At 45.1% G+C, this 19,203-nt stretch overlaps 1 protein-coding gene across 3 annotated transcripts in view; it reads left to right on the forward strand.

Moving 5' to 3' along the window:
* Positions 1-19,203, forward strand: part of LOC132777489 (polyamine-transporting ATPase 13A3-like) — a 91,493-nt gene that overhangs the window by 36,550 nt on the left and 35,740 nt on the right. For all 3 annotated transcript variants that reach the window (XM_067469654.1, XM_067469655.1, XM_067469656.1), the window contains exons 5-13: positions 4,004-4,183; positions 5,698-5,849; positions 7,050-7,119; positions 7,798-7,932; positions 8,055-8,127; positions 11,676-11,807; positions 13,584-13,766; positions 16,710-16,867; positions 18,409-18,597. In XM_067469654.1, coding sequence (XP_067325755.1) covers positions 4,004-4,183; positions 5,698-5,849; positions 7,050-7,119; positions 7,798-7,932; positions 8,055-8,127; positions 11,676-11,807; positions 13,584-13,766; positions 16,710-16,867; positions 18,409-18,597 — 1,272 coding nt within the window. The remainder of the gene's footprint in view (positions 1-4,003; positions 4,184-5,697; positions 5,850-7,049; positions 7,120-7,797; positions 7,933-8,054; positions 8,128-11,675; positions 11,808-13,583; positions 13,767-16,709; positions 16,868-18,408; positions 18,598-19,203) is intronic.

Consider the following 19,203-nt stretch of genomic DNA (forward strand, 5'->3'; position numbering starts at 1 on the left):
GCTTGCTCCCTCCTCCTCCCTGTGGCTTCCTCTCACATATTTATACATGGCTCTCATCATGTCTCCTCTCCGCCTTCTCTTCTTCAGGCTAACCATGCCTAGTTCCCTAAGCCGCTCCTCATAGGGCTTGTTCTCCAGACCCTTGATCATTTTAGTCGCCCTCCTCTGGACACATTCCAGCTTGTCAATATCTCTCTTCAATTGTGGTGCCCAGAATTGGACACAATATTCCAAGTAACGTGGTCTAACCAAAGCGGAATAGAGCATGGGAAGCATGACTTCCTTGGATGGAGACACTATGCTCCTCTTGATGCAGGCCAACATCCCATTGGCTTTTTTTGCCGCCATATCACATTCCTGGCTCATGTTTAACTTGTTGTCCACGAGGACTCCAAGATCTGCACCCCGTCATTTTTAATGGATTAAAAAAAAATAGAAGCCCACCTCCATGGCGGGAAAATATATCTAGGCGAGGAATATATATGCCTCCCGCTGCAGCTCTCCTTCTCTGGGTGTTTGCTTTGAAAGCAGGCTTCTTAAAGCCACAGGGTTGTATAAATCAATAGCAGACAATGTTGGCTTGGCCCCTGCAAGAACACCTCCAAGAACTTTGATCTTTAGTGAAAAAAGAAAAAGGTTGCAAGGCTTGGGAAGGGGGAGAGGAGGGAAGAGGTGGGAGGCAAACTGGACTCTCCCACCGGCTTCTCGCAGGACACCTTCCTTTTAACCCTTTCTTCTCTCTGTGTGTCTCTCTCTTCCTGCGCGCCGGCAACGGAGGCAACACCGCGCAGCCTGTTCTCGCACGAATCCCTCACTGCTTCCATTGCTTTCCAGGGGATTGGGCCTTGCAAGTGGCCAGGCTTCACAGTGCAGCCACCCTTGCCCGGCGCGTGGGGAGAGATAGAGAGACTAGTAGTTATTTACTAGCCGTCCCCTGCCACGCGTTGCTGTGGCCCACATGTGGGTTCTGTATGGGAGGTTTGGCCCAGTTCTGTCGTTGGTGGGGTTCAGAATGCTCTGTGATTGTAGGTGAACTATACATCCCAGCAACTACAACTCCCAAATGTCAAGATTCTATTTTCCCCAAACTCCACCAGTGTTCACATTTGGGCATATTGAGTATTTGTGTGGAGTTTGGTCCAGATCCATCCTTGTTTGAGTCCACAGTGATCTCTGGATGTAGGTGAACTACAACTCCAAAACCAAAGGACACTGCCCACCAAACCCTTCCAGTATTTTCTGTTGGTCATGGGAGTTCTGTGTGCCAAATTTGGTTCAATTCCATCATTGGAGGGGTTCGGAATTCTCTTTGATTTTAGGTGAACTATAAATCCCAGCAACTACAACTCCCAAATGACAAAATCATTTTTTTTCAGTGAAGGACATACATTGGGTTGTTAGGTGTCTTGTGTCCAAATTTGGTGTCAATTCATCCAGTGGTTTTTGAGTTCTTTTAATCCCACAAACGAACATGACATTTTTATTTGTATAGATGTACTTCCTATATTTATACCACACCCTTCTCCACCGAAAAGGGACTCATGCCGACATGTTCCAAAAACCACTTTCAAAATGACAGAAAAGAGATTTTTTTCCCTCATTTTCATTGGAACTATTTTATCTTCAGAAATGCGAAAGCTACCTTTTTCTATGTTTTCCTATATTGCTTTCAGCAGCCCATGGGTGTGTGTGTGTACAGGTCTCCTTTTATTTATGGCGGCCCCATGAATTTAATAGGGTTTTCTTTGAGAAGAAATACTCAAAAATAGTGTTGTCAGTTTCTGTCAGGAGTCAATTTCTGACGGCATGAAGACATCACAAATTCCCTCCATGACATCCTGACTGAATCATCCTGGCTGTCTCAGTTTTCTCTCTGTGGCATTTTGAAGCCGGCACAGGGCGCTGGAAACCTTGTATTGGAACTTGTGAAGCAACAAGTTCTAATAAGGAAACTGAGAAGAGGGGGTGGAGGGGGAAATGGGCAGGAAAGGTGTATAAAAGGAAGTGGTGGTGGGGAAAAGTCAGCAGTGTCTTTCTTTGCTGCAGAGATACAAGCAATATATCCATTTCAAAGCAAAACCGGCTTGTGAGTGATCATTTAATATTGCTATATAAAACCTACAGTCTTAAAGTTTTTTTCTCTGAAATATAGCACCTGCTATTCATTTGTGGCTTCCCATCCAAATACTAACCAGAACTGGCCCTTCTTAGCATTCAAGATCAGAGACATTTAATCTTTCATTGACTTTGCCAGGTATTCTTCTTCTGTAAAGTAGTATCTGTGACCCCTGTGACCCAACTTGTACAGGCAGTCCCCAAGTTACAAACAAATTATGTAGTTTTGTTCTCACTGTAAGTTGAGTTTGGTTCAATTTCATGGTTGGAGTTCAGAATGCTCTTGGTTGGCAGGGGAATTATTCATCCCAGCAACTCCCAAATGCCAAAGTCTATTTTCCTCAATCCTCTCCAGTATTTTCTGTTGGTGATGGGAGTTCGTCTGATAGGCTGAACAGTAAACATATTCATGGATTCCCTGCTGTTATATTAAGACTGTTACCCATGCAGCTGGCCTGGATGATCTACGGATGGAACAAATCAAGAACTTTGGCCCAAAAGCAAGGCGCTGGCTGCTGGAGCTGATGAACAACTGCACTGCATCCTGTCAGATCCCCAAAATCTGGAGGAAAGCCAGAGTCATCTCCATCTTGAAGCCAGGCAAAGACCGTAATGATCCAAAAAGCTACAGACCAATCTCCCTGTTGTGCCACCTCCACAAAGTTCTGGAGAGACTTATTTTGCATAGAATTACAGAAAAAATAGACTCCTGTCTGATCCCACAGCAATCTGGCTTCAGAAAAGGCAAAAGCTGCACATCGCAAGTGCTGAACCTGACTCAGCGCATAGAAGATGGCTTTGAAAGGCAGCAGATCACAGGAGATGTCTTCATAGACCTGTCAGCAGCCTATGATACTGTGAACCACCACTGCCTCCTCCTGAGAAAAATGTAGAATATCACAAAGGACGACCACCTCACCCGCCTCATAGGAAACCTGCTACAAAACAGGAGCTTCTTTGTTGAGTTCCAGGGCCAGAGAAGCCGATGGCTGAGGGGAGCGTGCTTGCTCCATCCATGTTCAACATCTACACAAATGACCAGCCACTGCCAGAAGGGACAGAGAGTTTCATCTATGCTGATGATCGTGCCATCACCGCTCAAGCAGGGAGCTTTGAGATGGTAGAACAGAAGCTCTCTGAAGCTCTAGGTGCTCTTACTGCCTATTACAGGGAAAACCAGCTGATCCCTAATCCATCTAAAACACAGACATGTGCTTTTCATCTCAAGAACAGACAAGCATCCCGAGCTCTGAGGATTTTTGCCTGGGAAGGAATCCCACGGGAGCATTGCAGCACAACCAAATACCTGGGAGGAGTCACTCTGGACCATGCTCTGACCTACAAGAAAGCTGACTGACACAACCTGGGGATCACAACCAGACACAGTGAAGACATCTGCCCTTGCGCTATGCTACTCTGCTGCTGAGTATGCATGCCCAGTGTGGAACACATCTCACCACGCTAAAACACTCGTATGTTGTGGACTCCACTTTGTGGCCCCATTTCTTAAGGTTGGCTCTGCCTCTCGTGGTGCCAGAGCGCAGGTGTTCAGCGCCTTACAAGTCGCCCAGTCCTCTGTGTGCCCAGGAGGAGTCTCTCATTTGGTATCAGCCATGGATTGAGGTTGCGGGTTTGAGCCTGCCACTTTTGGACTCTCGCTTGCTGGGGTGTTCCTGCAACTGTCTCTGTAGATCTTAGAAAACTATTTCTTGATTTAAGGCATTGATGTGCTGGCTGATATCCAAAAAGAGGATGGGCCGGAGATGTCACTGCAATGTGATTGCTATCCTTATACTTATCAGTAGTAACGGGGGTTCTTTTGAAGCAGCTGCCAACCCTGGGCCAAGCGCAGCCCCTCACTCCACCTTTGTTGTCTTCCCTCCTGCAGGACGAATTCCGGACCTGGTTCCGGATCCAGGTGTGTTCTCTCTCGGCCCCTGGATCTGACCCCTTGGGTTTCCCGCAGCCGCCGGAGAGCCAGGGGCCGCTTTGCCAGTCTGCCCCCCTGGAAGACTGGGACTGCGAGGAGGGCCTCCTGAGCCCCCCTGCCTTTGGGGAGCAGACCGAGGTGAGCAGAGGGCGGGGAGGGGAGCAGTGCGGCTGGTCAGGGGTTCTGTGTAGTCATAATAATATTGGGTTGTTGTAGGTGTTTTCGGGCTACATGGACATGTTCTAGAGGCATTCTCTCCTGATGTTTTGCCTGCATCTATGGCATGCATCCTCAGAGGTAGTGAGGTCTGTTGGAACTAGGAAAAAGGGTTTATATATCTGTGGAATGACCAGGGTGGGACAAAGGACTCTTGTCTGTTGGAGCTAGGTGTGAATGTTTCAACTGACCACCTTGTTTAGCATTTGGTGGCCTGGCAGTGCCTGGAGCAATCTTTTGCTGAGAGGTGATTAGATGTCCTTGTTTGTTTCCTCTCTGTGTTGTTTTAGAGTTTTTTTTTAATACTGGTAGCCAGATTTTGTTCATTTTCATGGTTTCTGTTGAAACTGTCCACATGCTTCTTGTGGATTTCAGTGGTCTCTCTGTGTAGCCTGACATGGTGGTTGTGAGAGTGGTCCAGCATTTCCGTGTTCTCGAATGATATGTTGTGTCCAGGTTGGTTCATCAGGTGCTCTGCTATGGCTGACTACCGTATACCACGCAGCTGTGGACAAGTCTACATAGGGACCACCAAACGCAGCGCCCAAACACGAATCAGGGGACATGAAAGGCACTGCAGACTAAGTCCATCAGAGAAGTCGGCCATAGCAGAGCACCTGAGGAACCAACCTGGACACAGCATCTTATTTGAGAACACAGAAGTGCTGGACCACTCTCACAACCACCATGTCAGACTACACCGAGAGGCCATTGACATCCACAAGCATGTGGACAATTTCAACAGAAAGGAGGAAACCATGAAAATGAACACAATCTGGCTACCAGTATTAAAAAACTCTAAAATTAGAACAGCAAAACAACAGAGAGGAAACAGACAGGGACAGCTAATTACCTCTCAACAAAAGATTGCTCCAGGCACTGCCAGGCAATCAAATGCTAATCAAGGTGTTCAGTTGAAACATTCCCACCTAGCCCCAGCAGACAAGAGTCCTAAAATTAGAACAGCAAAACAACAGAGAGGAAACAAACAAGGACATCCAATTACCTCTCAACAAAAGATTGCTCCAGGCTCTGCCAGGCAATCAAATGAGTCGCCTGAGGGCTGAGAAAAGCAGTATATAAATAAAGTAAATAATAAATAAATAAATGCTAATCAAGGCCATGAAAGCCTTCAACAATACATAATAATATTATTACTATTTATTTATTTTTAAGCACCAGAAAGGGATGTCATATTGAGGAGGAAGGGGCCAGGCTTGTTTCCTGCTGCTCCAGAGACTGGGACGCAATGCAGAGAAGAATTCAAATGGCAGGGAAAAAGATGGTGGGGGAGCCTTATAGCCCGAAAAAACCTACAACAACCCAGATCTTGGGGACTTAGTGGACAACAAGTTGAACATGAGCCAACAGTGTGATGCTGCAGCTAATGGTTGGCCATGTAGTCTCTTCCAACTCTATTATTCTGTGATCCCCAGGTCCGCTTCTTCGTCCACCATAACGTCCGCTACCTCTGGAGCGCGGAGTCCCAGTCCTTCCAGCGGCTGAGGGCCCTGGACCTGGGTCGGCCCTTCTCTGCCCTGCACGCAATCCATGGGGCAGGCCTCCCACGCAGCACCCAGGACTACCGGTGAGGAGGAGGAGGAGGAGGAGGAGGAGGAGGAGGAGGAGGAGGAGGAGGAGGAAAGGGTAGAGATAGCCAGGCTCCATTGACAGGGTGGAGTCCACACAGAAGTGCACCTGTCTTCGGAGAGATAAGACAATATACAAATAAAGTTGTTGTTGTTATTGTTATTATTATTTCTTCTGGTCCCATCTGAGCTCTTCCGTCTGCAAAGAGTCCAAGGGGATTGTGGGAGAGATCACCACCCTGAGTACCTTCAGAGAGATAGGACGATATATAAATAAAGTTGTTGTTGTTATTGTTGTTGTTGTTGTTGTTATTATTATTTCTGGTCCCATCTGAGCTCTTCCGTCTGCAAAGAGTCCAAGGGGATTGTGGGAGAGATCACCACCCTGAGTCCCTTCGGAGCGATAGGACGATATATAAATAGTTATTATTACTATTATTGTTATTGTTATTGTTATTGTTATTATTTCTGGTCCCATCTGAGCTCTTCCGTCTGCAAAGAGTCCATGGGGATTGTGGGAGAGATCACCACCCTGAGTCCCTTCGGAGCGATAGGATGATATATAAATAAAGTTGTTATTTTTTATTATTATTATTATTATTATTATTATTATTATTATTATTATTTCTCATCCCATCTGAGCTCTTCTGTCTGCAGAGTCCAAGGGGATTGTGGGAGAGATCACCATCCTGAGTCCCTTCAGAGAGATAGGACGATATATAAATAAAGTTGTTTATTATTATTCTTCTTCTTATTGTTATTGTTATTATTTCTGGTCCCATCTGAGCTCTTCCGTCTGCAAAGAGTCCAAGGGGATTGTGGGAGAGATCACCACCCTGAGTCCCTTCGGAGCGATAGGACGATATATAAATAGTTATTATTACTATTATTGTTATTGTTATTATTTCTGGTCCCATCTGAGCTCTTCCGTCTGCAAAGAATCCATGGGGATTGTGGGAGAGATCACCACCCTGAGTCCCTTCAGAGAGATAGGACAATATATAAATAAAGTTATTATTATTGTTATTGTTATTATTTGTGGTCCCATCTGAGCTCTTCCGTATGCAAAGAGTCCAAGGGGATTGTGGGAGAGATCACCATCCTGAGTCCCTTTCAGAGAGATAGGACCATATATAAATACAGTATTGTTGTTGTTGTTGTTGTCGTTGTTGTCTGAGCCCCTTCTCCTTTGTCCCCAGGCGACTTTTCTACGGCACCAACCAAATTGACGTCCAAGTGCCTTCCCTCCCCAAACTTCTCATCAGGGAAGTAAGTTTGTCTCCGCAAGTATGGAACCTGCGCCCCATTGAAGTTCCAGGTTGGCCAAGAATGCACAGTGAAAACATGGCACCATTGTGGTTGCTGTTGTTAGATACACAAGCGGCTGAGGGGGAAAAGGAAGGGGCCGAGGCTGTTAGGAATGGTGGGAGTTGGAGTCCAAAACACCTGGAAGGCCCATGTTTGCCCAATCCTGATCTAGAAACTCAGCCCTTCTTCCCCTTCTGAAGAATACCTTGTCAGTGACATCGGCAGCACAGCAAGGCAGGAACAGATCAATCACAGCCACCTAGGCTATAAACTACTTTATTTTACAGCTATATACATTAGAAGCTACTTAACACTCAGCACATTGTAAACGTGCTTCTTTATAGTCCGATAGTAACATTGCAAACTCTTCAACTGTTATCAGTACTAGTCCACACCTCCTGCATTCCAGAGTGGCGTATGATGTATGACTCTGTGTCCATTTGTTCTACACACTTGATTTATGACCTCTCTAGGAATGCCGTTCCCTCATTAGTTCAGTTAAATCTTTCCACACAGGAACACATTACACTTGGCACATAGCTACTGCATTTTAAACATACATGCATACTTTGAAATCTACATTATAAATTGCAACCAGCTTCAACATACCTTCCAATGTCGATTCTCCTTGCCTCCCAGGTGTTGAATCCCTTCTACATTTTCCAAGTCTTCAGCATGGTGCTGTGGTCCCTGGACAACTATTACCTGTACGCCTCGGCCATCCTCTTCATGTCCCTGGTCTCCATCTGCTCCTCCCTCTACACCATCCGGAAGGTAAGGCGGGGGTCCTAAGGGCGGTCCTATGAGAGGAGGCCGAGGGGGGTGGCTGCAGTATGACTTACTCCTCAAGGTGGTCTATGGGATGGGCACTGACTCCCTCTTCTTCCTTTGCCTAGCAATACGTCCTGCTTCACGACATGGTTGCTGCGCACAACATCATCCGGGTGACGGTGTACAGAGGGCCTTATGGTGAGTGAGCCGCAGAGGGACTGGCAACTGGCCTGGGCCAAACAGCAGTATGAATCAGAACACCCTAAAGGCAGAATTACTCTTAATATCGTATATTCCTTTATCTGGATTGTTGTAGGTTTTTCCTGGCTATATGGCCATGTTCTAGAGGCATTTTCTCCTGCCGTTTCGCCTGCCTCTATGGCAAGCATCCTCAGAGGTAGTGGGGTCTGTTGGAACTAGGAAAATTGGTTTATATATCTGTGGAATGACCAGGGTGGGACAAAGGACTCTTGTCTGCTGGAGCTAGGTGGGAATGTTTCAACTGACGATCTTGATTAGCATTTAATGGCTTGGAAGTGCCTGGGGGAATCTTTTGTTGAGAGTGATTTGATGTGCCTGATTGTTTACTCTCTTATGTTTTGCTGTTGTAATTTTTGAGTTTTTTAATACTGGTAGCCAGATTTTGTTCATTTTCATGGTTTCTTCCTTTCTTTTGAAATTGTCCACATGCTTGTGGATTTCCTACTTCCAACAGACCTCACTACCTCTGAGGATGCTTGACATAGAAATTCCATTCGAAACCAGACCACTGGAAACTGGAAAACTCAGGAGGTTGGTACTTGATACTAAACGATGCTTGGTCTGAGGAAATCCCCCCCAAACGGGCACTCTTAAATCCCAAAATCCGATTACGGCTATCTCTAATCTTTGGTTTCAGTTGTCGGATTCTCTCAGACCTACGTAAACATTGAGCCTCCCTGCGGTTCTGGCTTATCTCCAAACTGCGGCTGTTATCGTTGGCCCGACCAGGTGTCAAGTTATCTTTCAAGCTTGGGCCAGTAGGAAAAGAGTGGATTTTTTTCTCTCGGTCTGACAGAAACTTTCTCATGAGAACTTGGCTTTTCCTTTGAAGCTTCTAAATCAAAGCCTATAGGATTTTTACTGCTCAAAGTATCTCCATCTCAGGCCTCGTCCTCATTGAACACTTCAGCCTCACTATCCAAACTAAGCCCATCAACATTAACATCAACATTAGCATCACCATTAGGCAATACAGAGATTCAGGCTCAGGTTCACACACAGGCTGAGTCCCAACAAAAGGTTAATTCGAAACAAACAATTCCAGAAAGACAAATCACAACACATAGAAGAAAAATAAATTTCCACTCTTAGGATCAGTCCACACTGAAATGGCAAGTCCGATCACATAGACACATGACTGATATTGCAGAGAAATACAAGATACTTAATTGAAAATATTTCAGTTGGAAAATGGGTATGAAAAACATATCAAGAGATGGTGTTTTGTTCCAGTTTTGTATGCATACATGACATTTACATATATGGCAGGGTGTTTTTCTCTGCTTAAAAATAGAAAATTAAGCCCATATAAAACGAAGGGTTATGGGCCCAGGAAGGGCAACTCTTGTTGCGCTTTATCTCACAATTCAGCAGCAGATCAGTTGCGCAACTTCAGTGTTATCCAGTAGTTTCTTCCTGTACGGTATTTTCAGTCAACTGCTCTCACAGATTGCAGTCACTCTGGAACTCTTTACAGACACTTGAGCACAGGCCCGGCCATTGTCAGTTTTACTATTTTCCCCTCCAATCTAGATGACACTACAAACTTACCACAGCACATGGTTATATCTTGTCTTAGCAGACAGGTTCCTTTAATAAATTACACAGAGCCTTTGACAAACAGCATCACAGCACAAGGAGAGAAATATACACTGTGCATGACTTCCTTATATACAATTCTGTACATTTACATATAGCAATCACTGATTGGTTCCCAACTCATTAACTTAACTCAAACCCAGGATTGCATCATTCACAATCACCTGGATCAGGCCAGAACACATTCCCCAAATGATTCCCTATATACAGTTAATGCATGACTCAGCATTTCCAATAGAAGCCTATTAGCAGTGCATGACTCAGCTATATTAGATTACAATACATTGTAAAACCTGACAACTCTACACCAATTTGACACTAAAAACAATGAATTTAAAGGGTGAGAAAAGCAGCCATGGCCACTGCAATGGATTCTACAATTGTTTGATAGACTTCCAGCCGTGACTGCTACGATAGATGCTATCATTTGCTGATAGACTTGCAGTCATTAGCTCTACAATTAATTCTATCTGGGCTTCATACAAACCTACCATTTTTCAAAATATATGCTCTTGCACTATTCTTTTCCATTTCTGGCTCGATGGTCCCAGTGGTAATGGGCACTCTGGGTGCCATGCCGGCATTCGAAAACAATGAACATTGACAAAATCACGACCTGTCAACTGCAAAAGGCCTCCTGACTTGGATCTGCGCGCATCATTTGAAAATACTTCACACAATCCTAGACGCTTGGGAAGTGTTCAACTTGTGATTTTGTGACACGAAATCCAGCAGAGAGATCTCGCTTACTGTGACATACTGTGATTTTGTGTTAGTAGTAGTAGTAGTAGTAGTAGTAATAATAATAATAATAATAATAATAATAATAACCTTTCCAGTGCTGTGACCCCTAAATAAAGCTCCTCATGTTGTGGAGGCCCCCAACCATATTTTTGTTGCTACTTCATAACTGCTACTGTTATGAATCGTAATGTAAATATCGGATATGCAAGATGTATTTTTATTGTTACAAATTGAACATAATTAAAGCGTAGTGATTAATCACAAAAACAATATATTTGGAGGTATATGGACAACTGATAATGAGATTGCCAGTACCTTCAATCGATTTAGCTCTGACTTCCACAGACCACTGAGACCCCCCACGAATTACCAACCTGGAGCAAACTTGGCACACAGAACCCCCATGACCAGCACTGGCCTGGGGTGCATGCTCCCTGCACTGCCCCCCTTCCCCTGCGAACTTGCCAACACCGGGAGAGGAATGCTCTCCCGCATTGGCAAACGTGCAGGAGAAGAGGGCTTGTGCAGAGCACACTCCGAGCATCGTCCCTCTCCCAGCATTCACAAGTGCACTGTGCACCAGCTCTCTTCCCCCGCACACTTTTCAACACCGGAGAGTGTCCCTCTCCCTGTGTTCGCAAGCAGGTGGGGGAAGAGTGCCGGTGGAGGAAGCACACTCCCTCCACTGTCCCCTGGGCACACGTTTCCTCCACCAGCCGTCATCCACCATGCTCTGGCCAATGCCGGGAGAAGATCTAGACTTCTTGTGGCCTTTTTGGCACCCTGTGGATGGTGCATGGGGCATGCAGGACGGGGCGGGGCCTAATTATATGGCTCCGCGGCCCCTCAGAAATTGCCAAACGACCTCTCTGGGGGTCGCGATCCCCAGGTTGAGAACCACTGTTCTAGACCTTTGACCATTTTGGTGGCCCTTCTCTGGACAACTTCCAGCTCAGAGTCAATATCCTCATTGCATTGCTTTGCCCAGAATTGGGCATAGAGTTATTATTCTGATGAAAGCAGAGGAGAGTGGGGCTATGTCTTCCCTCAGTTTGGATGCTGCACTACTACTAATGCTGCCTGGAATGGCGTTGCCTTTTTTAGCTGCTGCATCATATTCTGGTCTTGTGTCCCTTTTGCAGAGACGGAGGAGATCTTCTCCACAGAGCTGGTGCCGGGGGACGTCCTGCTGGTTCCTCCGGAGGGGCTGACCGTTCCCTGCGATGCGGTGCTGCTGAGCGGCACGGCCATCACCAACGAGAGCATGCTCACTGGTATGACGGGGACCACTGCTGCTCAGCCTTCTTCTTCACCACTCTCACACACAAAAATAACATCTTTGTGGATTCTGGTCCTTAGAGTCCTTATTATTCTGGGTGCACTGGGCCCATAACCAGTATCAGGGGTTCTATACCGTCATACAATTCCCTGTTAGAGCAGGAGGGACTCTTAAGACCCCCAATTAAGGAGCCAGATACCTTCAGGCTAAAACTTTTTTATTCAGACAACCTTTTAATGAAGAAAGCTTTTAAGATCAGTTCAGGGAGTGTAGTAGTTTTAATTCAGGGGGTTCTCTGGGTGGGTTTTGAGGGGGGTAAGGGCTTTAAAGACTATTTTAGTGTGTTTACTGTATTTTAATTTTGTTTTTACCACATTATTTAATTGCTTTTTAACCTTTGTATTGCACTTCTGAAACTTGTCTAATGTGGACTGTTAGCCGCCTCAAGACAACAGCAACAACAACAGATGTGTTAATATTTCTGAGTTAAAGTAGAAAAGTGTATAACTTCAATAAAGTTGCACTCCAGGTCCAGAAGAAGTCCTCTGACTTAAAACACACCACATGAAGAGTGAAGTCTCAAATCTTCTTTTATTGAAGCTTATTAAAGAGCCAGAAGAAATAAATGCTTGTAAGAAAATCAGAAGGTTCCAAAAAGTATTAGTCCATAAACAGTAGTAACCCAAAGCAATGTCCACACAAGAAATGCAGGCAATCCAAGACAGCATTAATCCAGACAGAAATCAAACAGGATGCAAAGACAATCCAAAAAGCTAAAAAAACTCCACAGAAACAAGATCCCTTGAACAAGACTTCCATGGCACAAGAACTTGGTTTCCAAACGATGCCTGATCTGACAAGATTTTCTACAGGCAAACCTTAAATCCCAAAAACTGGTTTCGTTTCCCCCCAGTCTTTGACTTTAATTGATGAATTCTTTTGGATTTACGTAAACATTGGGCCTCTTGTCGATTCTGGCTAATCTCCAGCCGCTGACTCTGCTTATCTGACTCCTCGTTAACTTTCCCAGGTGCCAGATTGTTTTCCAAATTAGAATCTGGAATGCTCACAGGCGGAGGGAGTAAATCTTTCTACCAAGGCCTGACAGAAACATTCTCATGAGAATCTGCCCTTTGCACCGAAGCCTCTCTGTCAGTGTCTGCATGAAACTCATTGACCAAAGTGTCTCCGTCTTGCACCTCAGAGTCAGTCCCAGCATCCCCCACATCAGAAGCAACAGGAGACAGATTCCCCTCCTCATTACCCACATCAGACACAGAAACATCAGGAGACTGAAACACATTCACAGGTTCAAGCACAGGCTGAGTCCCAACAGACATGTACATATATATAGGAAGATTTATTATGAGTAGATCCTATTTATTAAATATTATTTCCTGTATTTATACCCTGCCCTTCTCACCTCGAAGGGGACTCAGAGCAGCTGTTAGGAATTGTGGAAGTTGAAGGCCAAAACACCTGGAGGGCTGAAGTTTGCCCATGCCTGGAATATGCCATATGTGCAAACAATCCTCCAACACACATCATACCTTCCTCCACCCTCATCAAACTTAACACAGGGTTACTACAACCTATATACTATAGTCTCAGCACTAACCACCTCACCTCAATTTACAATGACACCTGTGGTCCAGCCTGAGACACCTTGTTATCTCTTAAAGAAATGCTTGCAAATTACAAATCCTGACGGAGTGGACAGGAAGCGGCCCCTTTTCTTCCCTCTGGACCTGACATCCCATTTCTCCCCCAGGAGAGAGCGTCCCCGTGACCAAGACAGCCCTGCCGGACCCTTCACGATCCGCGAACGGCCTACTCCAGGATCCGAGCTACGACCCAGAGGAGCATAAGCGGCACACGCTCTTCTGTGGCACCTCCGTCATCCAGACGCGGTACTACTCCGGGGAGCCCGTCCGGGCGCTGGTCATCCGGACAGGTAATGGTTGGGTACCTGGTGCTGGGAAGACAGGCCCAGACCTGGCACGGGATTCTTCAAAGAATGGAAATCCTTCTATCAATATATATCTCAGGGACAGGGAAAGACTTTATATAATTTTGGTTTGGAGATATATAAACACTTTGTTCATATGAAAACTAGCAGAGGTACATACCTGTTTACTCGAATCTAATGCTCACCTTTTTTTGGCTAAATTACCTTGCCAGAATTAGGGTGCACATCAGATTTGTGTAGTAAGGTTATCTTAGTGCTCAGCCAAAACAAAAGGGGAAGCTGTACCTGAAGCCCCGATTTGAGGGATGTCACCTCTGATTTAATGGCTAATTTGTATATATTTGTATTTTAAAGTTCAGGTAAAGATGTCTGTAGAGCAAGCATAGGCAAACTTTTTAGAAAATGGTATTCATAAAAGCATGACCTTTTAGAGAAGAGCCAAAAACCCATTTGAGTAGAATCTTGTCAAGTGGTATACAATGAAATGTAATTATGCAAGGCAAGTTGTTTCAGTTGTTAGACTGAACAACCTGTTGTCTCTGATCAGTTAGGAAACAGAGAATATGTCGCAACTCAGGATAGATTCACCTTGGTCAGAACACCACACCAAAGCTGAAGGTTTTGTAGTTTATTGAAGAAAAAGCAAAGTCTTTAACATAAAAGTAAAGTTTCAAAAGTTCAATGGCAAAAGCAGAGTCTTAAATGCAAAGGCAAAGTTTCCAAAGTTCAATGGCCAACAACATGAAGCATAATCCAAAGGCATTGATCAAACAAGAATCCATGGCAGCATGACAGTCCCCCAAGGAGCCCAAAGCACTGCCCAAAAACCAAGGCAACCCAGAAAAGTTACCAGGGTGTTTGCAGAAGTTGCACTGACAAAGAGTTGACTTCAAACAGCTTGTTTAATATACTTTCCCAGCATGATCACTGTTGCAACTCAGAGTAAGCTTTGCCTTGCTTCCAAACACCACCACACAAGAGCTGTAGTTTTATAGTTTATTGAGGAAAAAGTCCAAGTCAAAATAAAGAATAAGCATTGCAAAGTTCCAAAGATTAAGGTTAAATACAGAATATAGTTCCCAAGATCTTCAGGTAAAAACAAGAGGCACAATCCTATAGGCAAAGTTCAAAAGGACCAAGGCAGAGACATCTCCAGCTCATCCCCTGTTTGGGTATCAGTCAGCACATCAATGACTTAAATCCAGACATAGCTTTCTAAGATCTACAGAGACACTCGCTGGAACGCCTCAGCAAGCGAGAGTCCAAAAGTGGCAGGCTCAAACCCAGCACCTCAACCAATGGCTGATACCCAATGAGAGACTCCCCGCTGGGCACACAGAGGACTGGGCGACTTGGAAGGTGCTGAACAGACTGTGCTCTGGCACCACGAGATGCAGAGCCAACCTTCAGAAATGGGGCTACAAAGTGGAATCCTCGACATGTGAGTGCGGAGAAGAGCAAACCACTGACCACTTGCTGCAATGCAACCTGAGCCCTGCCACATGAACAAGGAAGGACCTTCTTGCAGCAACACCAGAAGCACTCCAAGTGGGCAGATACTGGTCAAAGGACATTTAATCAACTACCAAACTCACACATTTTGTATTTTCTCTGTTTGTTTGCTTTGTTCTGTTAGAAATGTAATATATTTGACTGGCTGCCCTGACACGAGAAAAAAAAAGTTCAAAACAGAATCCAAGGTACAAGCAATGAAACAATTGCCCCAAGAATCACAATGCAAGAAATCCCAAGCATGCTGCTTTCCAGCTAAGGTTATTCCATGAAGCTTTCAGGCTAATAAGCTACGTTGAACGGACAGTTTCTCTGTGTTTGCAAGAAACCTAAATACCTTTCTAACATGAAAACATTATGCTCTCACTAACATGAAAGCATTGCGATGACCTTTCCCTGAGCTGGCTTCTTGTCTGCTGGGTAGGCAAGAACTCCTCCTGACCCGCAAATCAAGATGGGCTTGCCGGGTCAGGTCACTCTCAAGGCTTTCTGCACTTTCACTATCAGTGTGGGAAGGCCTCTCCTCATCATCATCCTCATCATCAGAGAACATCTCAGAAACAACAAACACATTCCTTTGACCTCTACCTCTCTCTTGTTAGCAAGACTTGTACTGCGGCGAACCCTGCATTGCAAGCGACCTTCCCTATCTAAATCTGCAGAGCCTTCAAGGTCGGATACCTCATTATCCTGAGAATCGGCAGGCTGAGAGCTCGCCTCCTCCACCTGCACCTGGGAAGTTTCACTAAGATCAGAAACATCTTCCAAAAGATCCTTTGCCATGGGAAACTGAGACTCCTCGTCTTCAATATCAACAACAGGAACATGTTCAGGAATCTGAAACCCATCTTCTTCTTGAGGCTCCAGCTGAGCCACAACAGAATGGACCACTGCACAAAAAAAGTAACAGTTATTCAGAAGTGTTTTTCAGTGCCCAAAATATATATCTACCCTCACATAAAACAACTTGTTTATAAGCACTCATGAGACAAAATAAAGTAGACTTTGGTGAAAAAATGACACATTTGGTTTACTCATAACCTTCATTTGTTGGGCATACACAGAAACACAACTTATGAGTCAGTTCCAGATATGTTGGAGATAGTTTCTGTGCCATCTGGTCAGAACATCTCTCTTAGAATAAACATCAGGCAAGTGTTTGCGAGTCTGCGATCTGAGCAGTCCCAAAGCATAAAGAAGTCTGTGCTCTGTGCTCGTCTCAGAGGAGATCACATGTTCTGTAGCCCCTCTCACCAACTTCTCAGAGAAACATAGAGCAAGGAAAGAAAGCCGCATACCAGAACATCCATACAATAAGTCAGCAACAGGATTATAGAGGAGGCTTGAAGTTTTCCCAAGCTTGCTTGAACATATCATGACCCTTGTTCTTCTCGCTGATGCCTTTGCCCCCGCCAGGCTTCTCCACCTCCAAGGGGCAGCTGGTTTGCTCCATCTTGTTCCCGAAACCAACCGACTTCCGCCTCTACAGAGACGCCTACCGCTTCCTCCTCTGCCTGGTGGGCATCGCTGGGGTCGGCATGCTCTACTCGGTCATCCGCAGCGTCCAGCAGGCGGTGAGTGTGTCCTGCAAAGGGAGGACGGAGAGGTCAGTCCATCAGTCGGGTCCAGAATGACCTCCCAGGGGACACCCCTGCCCTCAAGACACCTCAACAGCCTGTGGATATTGGGGTCTGATCCAAAATTTGATACCGATCAGATAAAGGAGATGTCAACAGGCAACTTTGTAAAAGAATGGGAACCATTTGTATTGTTTATTACTAATATACTGGCGGGTTTTGAAGATGAAGACACTAAAGTAGAATAAAGAAGTTGTTTTTATATTTTGTTATGATGTATTTTGTTATTGTGTGTTTATTATGTTGTATTAGTTTGGGCTTGGCTTCATGTTAGCCGCCCTGAGTCCCCTTGGGGGAGATGGTGGTAGATAATAAATAAAGTGTATTATTATTGTATTGTCGAAGGCTTTCATGGCCGGAATCACTGGGTTGTTGTAGGTTTTTCCGGGATATATGGCCATGTTCTGGAGGCAATTTTTCTCCTGACGTTTCGCCTGCATCTATGGCAAGCATCCTCAGAGGTAGTGAGGTCTGTTGGAAGCAGGAAAAATGGGTTTATATATCTGTGGAATGACCAGGGTGGGACAAAGGACTTTTGTCTGCTGGGGCTAGATGTGAATGTGTATTATTATTATTATTATTATTATTATTATTATTATTTATAAGGGCTCTTCCAGACAGGCCCTTTTCCCCAGGATCTGATCCCAGGTTTTCTGTTTATCCCGATTATCCTGCAGTGTGGACTCATATAATCCAGTTTAAAGTGCAAACCCTGGGACCAGATCCTGGGATAGAGGGCCTGTCCAGCCTGGTCTGGCTTTCCAATGCTAATCAGACCCGTCAATGGCAACACTGATACTTGCCTCCAACAGACAAGAGTTCTTTCTCCCACCCTGGACGTGATTCCACAGATACATATACCCCACTTGCCTAGTTTCCAACAGACCTCATAACCTCTGAGGATGCCTGCCATAGATGTGGGCGAAACGTCAGGAGAGAATGCTGCTGGGGCATTCCACAGATATATATAAACCCCACTTGCATAGTTTCCAGCAGACCTCACAACCTCTGAGGATGCCTGCCATAGATGTGGGCGAAACGTCAGCAGAGAATGCTGCTGGGGCATTCCACAGATATATAAACCCCACTTGCCTAGTTTCCAACAGACCTCTCAACCTCTGAGGATGCTTGCCATAGATGCGAGCGAAACGTCAGGAGAGAATGCTTCTGGAACATGGCCAGACAGCCTGGAAAACTCACAGCAATCTAATGATTCCGGCCTTGAAAGCCTTCGACAACACATAGGTCGCAGTTGGTTGAAACTCTATGAGAAATTCATTGAAAAACTACAGCAAAATGTGCTTTCTATCCTGTAGAGACAAATTTTGGCAGTTTAATAAATGTTCCCCATGTTTTCATGATACAACTAATTAGGAAATGACATTTATTATAACCCAGGAAAAAAAATCGTGTTGCTTGTACAAGTAAGGTCTGATCCAGATGGTAACTCTCTTTCTTGCTTGCGTCTCCTCGGCCAGGAGCCCGTGGGGCGCATCATCCTGGAATCCCTGGACATCCTGACCATCACAGTGCCCCCTGCCTTGCCAGCGGCCATGACGGCTGGGGTGGTCTATGCCCAGCGGCGCCTGCGCAGGGAGCGCATCTTCTCCATCAGCCCCCAGCGCATCAACATCTGCGGGCAGCTCAACCTCATGTGCTTCGACAAGGTCGGCCATATTATTATCTATATAAATAAAAATGTAAGGTTCGTTTGTGGGATTAACAGAACTCAAAAACCACTGGATGAATTGACACCAAATTTGGACACAAGACACATAACAACTCAATGTATGTACTTCACTAAAAAAAACATTGATTTTGCCATTTGGGAGTTGCAGTTGCTGGGATTTATAGTTCACCTACAATCAAAGAACATTGTGAACTCCACCAACGATGGAATTGAACCAAACTTGGCACACAGTTCTCCCATGACCAACAGAAAGTACTGGAACGGTTTGGTGGGCAGTGTCCTTTGCTTTTGGAGTTGTAGTTCACCTACATCCAGAGATCACTGTGGACTCAAACAATGATGGATCTGGACCACACTTGGCATGGATACTCAATATTGCCGCCAAATTTGGCCACAAGACATTTACCACCCCAAGGAGTGACTGTCACTCAAAAAATTTGATTTGTCATTTGGAAGTTGTAGTTGCTGGGATTTATAGTTCACCTATAATCAAAGAGCATTCTGAATTCCGTCAACGATGGAATTGAACCAAACTTGGCACACAGTTCTCCCATGACTGACAGAAAACACCAAAAGGATTTGG

Source organism: Anolis sagrei, chromosome 6 (assembly GCF_037176765.1).
Source record: "Anolis sagrei isolate rAnoSag1 chromosome 6, rAnoSag1.mat, whole genome shotgun sequence".
In the NCBI taxonomy this organism is placed as follows: domain Eukaryota; kingdom Metazoa; phylum Chordata; class Lepidosauria; order Squamata; family Dactyloidae; genus Anolis; species Anolis sagrei.